This window comes from Cornus florida, unplaced genomic scaffold, assembly GCF_030987335.1.
Source record: "Cornus florida cultivar Cherokee Brave unplaced genomic scaffold, ASM3098733v1 CherokeeBrave_3.0.0_Hap2_Chr01, whole genome shotgun sequence".
NCBI lineage: Eukaryota > Viridiplantae > Streptophyta > Magnoliopsida > Cornales > Cornaceae > Cornus > Cornus florida.
The window spans coordinates 12,902,771-12,907,825 of NW_026775571.1; the positions used below are offsets into that span (position 1 = coordinate 12,902,771).

The 5,055-nt window shown below is 40.4% G+C and overlaps 1 protein-coding gene across 1 annotated transcript; it reads right to left on the reverse strand.

Annotated features, from left to right (window-relative positions):
* Positions 1-2,670: 2,670 nt before the first annotated feature.
* LOC132269304 (uncharacterized) lies at positions 2,671-4,506 on the reverse strand. The gene is made up of 3 exons (XM_059770458.1): positions 4,450-4,506; positions 3,138-3,494; positions 2,671-2,904 (listed from the first exon to the last, which is right to left on the reverse strand). Exons 1-3 carry the CDS (start codon positions 4,504-4,506, stop codon positions 2,671-2,673), a joined length of 648 nt encoding a protein of 215 aa, XP_059626441.1.
* Between the last annotated feature and the right edge of the window lie 549 nt (positions 4,507-5,055).

Sequence of the window (5,055 nt, forward strand, 5' to 3'; positions counted from 1 at the left end):
TTAGCTCCAAGCATGCTTTCTATACTCTAATCTTGTGTATTATTGAGGGATTAGTGTTGTATGATACATCTTGATATTCATGTATATATAAATCTTGATTATTTCATGGTTTGTATGGTTTAATGCTTCTAATTGACTATTCTATTCTACCCATATGTCTATGTATGCTAGAGTAGGATATTCATGTGCTTATCTCTAGATTTAGTGTTTTTGATGCATGTCTATGTGTATTGATGCTATAGATCTAGAGATTATCAAGATGATATGCTTAATGAATGCTATTTTGGTTCATTTGATGGTTTATGCCTATTCTTGATGGTTTGTGCCTTTCCCCTAGTCTAGATAGCTTTATTTTCATGCTAGTAGTGTAGATTTAGTGTAGTGGTAGTATAATGTTAGATGGGAGGACAATCTACTCTTGATGTTTGATGTTCCATGCTTGTGAGTCCAAATGGCATATTCCTCTAATATTGTGTTGCATGTGGATTGTGAGCTTAATGAAGGATTAATGACTTGTTTTGATCTATTGTGCTATCCCCATGTTGTCTAGACAATATATGCTCTATTGCTTAGATATATTGTGCTCTTCACATGATGTTTAGACAATACTTGCTTGATTTGTCATCCTTGCCAATTGAATCAACCTAATGCACACACACCCTTATCATATTGCAACACATCCATTACCCTCAATTGATCGCTTGCTAGTAGTATAGAAAAGTATTGCTTGGTGGTGATCTCTACACCCCAAGACCTCTCTCTCTTGTTTACCTCATATTATTTTATTTAGTTGAATTCAATTTAGCTTAATCAACCAACCAACCAATTGTGTGATCACTTAACCTACTAACCCTAATTACCATAGTTTCACAGTTCGATACACCATCAAATCCCTTGGGACGATCCCTACTCGCCCTATCTATATTTTATATAGAGAAAGGTAGTAGTGGCTTTTTATAAATGTAAAACTTGGCCACCTCCTAAACACACACAACTCTCAAGCTTTGTTGGTTGTGGCGACTCCATCAAGGAAACCGACAGCAGTTTCTCCAAAACTTAATGCACTACAAGCTAATCGATCGGCATCTTCATTGCACTCCCTCGGTAATTGGATGAATTTAGTCTAATTGAAGTCTTTTGCTTCGCGTAGAACGGCAGAATGGTAGGCCTCTATTGTCTCATCTTTTTTTCAATACTCCCCAGTCACCTGCCGAATTATCAGCTATGAATCACTAAAAACAATTAGACTTTTGACCTTCAATTCCTTAGCGAACTTTAGTCTAGCCAGCGATGCTTTGTATTCAGCCTAATTATTGGTTGCACCGAACTAAAGTCTGACCGCCTGGCTCAGCGTAGTGCCTTCTGGCATTTGCAATTTGATCCCAATCCCTACCCCCATTTGATTTGAAGAGCCATCCACGAAGAGCCTCCATAAAGCACCTCCCAGATTTTCATCCATGTCTTCTACATCGCACTTCAGCAGGAAATTAGCCACCACCTATCCTTTGATTTTCGTTTTGGGTTTGTATGTTATGTTAAATGAGCTTAACTCTATAGCCCACTTTATCATTCTTCCTAAAAGATCTGGCTTATGCATGATCATCTTTATAGGAAGGGCGGTCAGAACGATGATAGGATGGGATTTAAAGTAATGCCTGAGCTTCCTTTTTACATTTATCAGTGAGAAGATCACTCATTCAGCCTTTGAATATCTTTTCTTCTGCTCGACCATTGTTTTGCTAACATAGAACACTGGGAACTACTTACCTTCTTCACAGCGCACCAAAATAGCACTCGTTGCGATGCTGGACACACCAAGGTACAAAAATAGTTTTTCACCTGGCTCAGGGCCAGATAAGACTAAAGGGTTCCGCATGTACTCTTTCAAGATGGTTAGTGCCTGTTATTGCTCATCCCCTCAGGACTGTTTTCCATGGCCTCTTATTGTGTCGAAGAACGGTTTGCAGCGATCTAATAGCTTAAAAATGAATCGACTTAGCGCAGCTATTTAACTGGTGAGTGCTTGCACTTCTTTGACCGTTCTTGGTTCTGCATTTTTTATCAAAGCTTTTTGCTTGAGCTAGACTAACTTCAATTCCTCTGTTATTGACCACGTGTCCTAGGAACTGCCCTGAGCCTACGTCAAATGAGCACTTGGTTGGATTTAGCTTCATTCCATACCTCTTCAACACACCGAACACATCGTGCAAATGCTCCAAGTGATCGTCCTTCTTCCTACTCTTGACCACCATGTCATCAATATAAGCCTCCACAGTCTTTCCCATCTGATCTTTAAAAATCTTGCTAACCAAGCTTTGATAAGTAGCTCAGCATTCTTTAGTCCGAATGGCATGACTTTGTAGCAGTAAATTCCCCGTTCGGTAACAAAAGAAGTTTTCTCTTCATCATTCGGGTTTATAGGGATTTGATTATAGCTTAAGTAAGCATCCAAGAAGGTCAATCATTCGTATCCTGTAGTAGCATCCACCATTTGATTAATCTTTGGCAATGGGAAGCTATCCTTTGGGCATGCTTTGTTCAGATTGGTGAAATCAATACATACTCTCAATTTTTCATTCTTTTTCTGCACAACAACTACATTTGAGAGCCAAACTGGGTACTGAACTTCTCTGATGAATCCTGTGTCTAACAATCGATCAATCTCATCAGCTATGATTTGATTGCACTCCGAGGCAAATCTTCTCTACTCTGCCTCACAGGCTTGGTGTCTGGGTCTACATTAAAGGAATGACAAGACACGGAGGGACTAATCCCTGGCATATTTGAATGGCTCCAAGTTAACACATCTTTGTTCTGAGACAGGAACTCAATTAATTGTTGTTTCTCCCCCACTGCAAGCCCTGACCCTATCCTTGTTGTTCTGTCTGGCTTATGAAGATCTATCTGCACATCGATGAGGGGCTCCTCGGTAAGAACCAAAGGCTCATCCTCCCCCCCCCCCCCCCCGATCACTTTGGGGGGAGGTTCCTGTAATTGCTATCTCGGACCGTCAGACCGAGCTGGAGCTTTTCCCTTCCCAAAAGCTTTTACTATCATGGAATAGCATTCCTTAGCTACAACCTAATCCCCGTAAATGTCAATCACCCCACTCCATCTGAGCTTAAACACCTCATCACCTGGTGTAGTATTGATGGGACACCTTGGACCCTATTGATCCATCCTCTTCCCATCAAGTGATTGCAAGACAGATGGATATCAATGACCATAAAGCTCTCTAGTAGAACTCTTTCAGTAGCTTGTACTGATAGTTCTACCATTCCAATGGGCTCTACTCGTTTCCTATCAAACCCCAGTAATGGATTGTCAATGGGCTTGAGCTTTTCTAGCTTGATCTCGAGCCGGTCAAACATTATTTTTGGCATAACATTCGCACTGCTCCCTGGATCGATCAGAAATCTGTGCACCAAGCATTCTGCCACTGTCAAACTTACGACCAGAGGATCTTCATGAGACACCTGTACTCTTAACAGGTCCTGTAGGCACAAAATTTCTCTCTATGAAATAATTAAAAAGAAATTAAATAACTCACTCAAAATAAAACATTAAGTGACAATAACAATTCATAGAAAAGCGTATATTGTTTGATTCTTTATTAGAGGTCTTGGCCTCTATTTATATACAAATAATGTGGTAAAATTATGGTAGAATTCGCATAGCTTGTCCTCCAATTAATTATATATACAATTCCTTACTAATTAGATTACAACCTTTTACAGTTATCTCTATATTAGACTCTTCCTTTTATAGAACTTTCCTTTCCTGCAGAATCCTTAGTTTTGTAGGACTTATTTTACTATACTCGGACTCTTGGGTCGGATATACCCAAGATCGCCAAAGCTTGCTAATGGGCTGGGAGCTTGGTATCCAGCGACCTTGGGCTAGCAATTACTTCATTTGGGCCGAACCAAAACTGGGCTTCTTTGTAGTCCATTGAGATATGAAACATGTAATTGTTGACGTGGATGCCTTTTAATGGAGGGAGATTTTTCCCTCCACACTTTACCCCCAACTCCCTCTTTAATTGGACTACGACTCTTAATTTAAAGGAAATTGAAGTTGTACAATTGTTCATTTTACAAAAGGTGGTTTAAAGAGTGTCTGTTGCCATTCTGACTAAAGGGATTCTACAAGGCTTGCTTTTGCCTTCACTGCGCTCATTGCGTTCATTGTGCTTTTCATGTTCTTTGCTTCGTCATGACACCAGGTTAGTTCTTCATTCATTTCTTTGATCTTGCATCATGAGTAACCCCCTCACTCATGACCGTATAGAAATTGAAGACTCTAATTCCACACTCTCGTCTTCCCCTACTCTCATTAAGGTTCCTCCCCTAGGGTTTCTAATCCTTTTAAACCTGTGAATGACTTAGCCAATCAGTTAGATGATTCCTTAATTCAGGCTGAGACGTCTACCTCTGGGTTGAATAATACCTTCACTAAAGAATAGAGAGAGGCAATTTTCTCTATTCGACGTATCAAGTTCTCCATTGACTCGGTAATGGAAGAATTTGAAATCCCTGAGGGGGTAGAAACTGTTGAGTATCCGAACACGGCTGATTTCAGTTCAGGAGAAGGCGTCGGAGAGAATGAGTTACTTCTCTCTATTAGGCATCTTAACACTCTTTTGTTCCCTCTTCTCCCCTTTTACCATCTGGTCTTTAATAAGTTAGGTCTTGCCTCCCTTCAAGTAAACCCTAACTTTCTTCGAATAGCCTCGACACTCCTGGTTCGTCGAAGGCTAGAGAGTCTTGATTTGACTATTACTGACCTGCTGATCACTTATACCATTTCCAAGCATGGGACCGAGCCTAGTCGTTTTTACTTTACCTCCTCTCTGCAGCAGAGGATATGTACGGACCTTCCTTCCTCCGAGAAGAAGTGGAAGGAGAGGATGATAATTGTTAGGGGGAATTGGTTTGTGTCCCAATAGAGTAAACTCCTAATTCCTCGTAAATTCAACCTAGGTATAGAGTATTCTCCCTCTCTTCATAAGAAGTGCTCTGGTTGTCTTCCATGTCATGTTTTAACTTTTTGTTA

What these genes read in the sequence shown, in the direction of transcription:
- LOC132269304 (XM_059770458.1), bottom strand. Translation starts at nt 4,506, where the DNA reads ATGGAGAACTTGATACGTCGAATAGAGAAAATTGCCTCTCTCTATTCT. An exon ending in CTCTCTATTCTTTAGTGAAG is followed by an intron (nt 3,495 to 4,449) that starts GTATTATTCAAC and finishes TTGTGCCTACAG; the next exon opens with GACCTGTTAAGAGTACAGGT. An exon ending in TCCCATCAATACTACACCAG is followed by an intron (nt 2,905 to 3,137) that starts GTGATGAGGTGT and finishes ATCGATGTGCAG; the next exon opens with ATAGATCTTCATAAGCCAGA.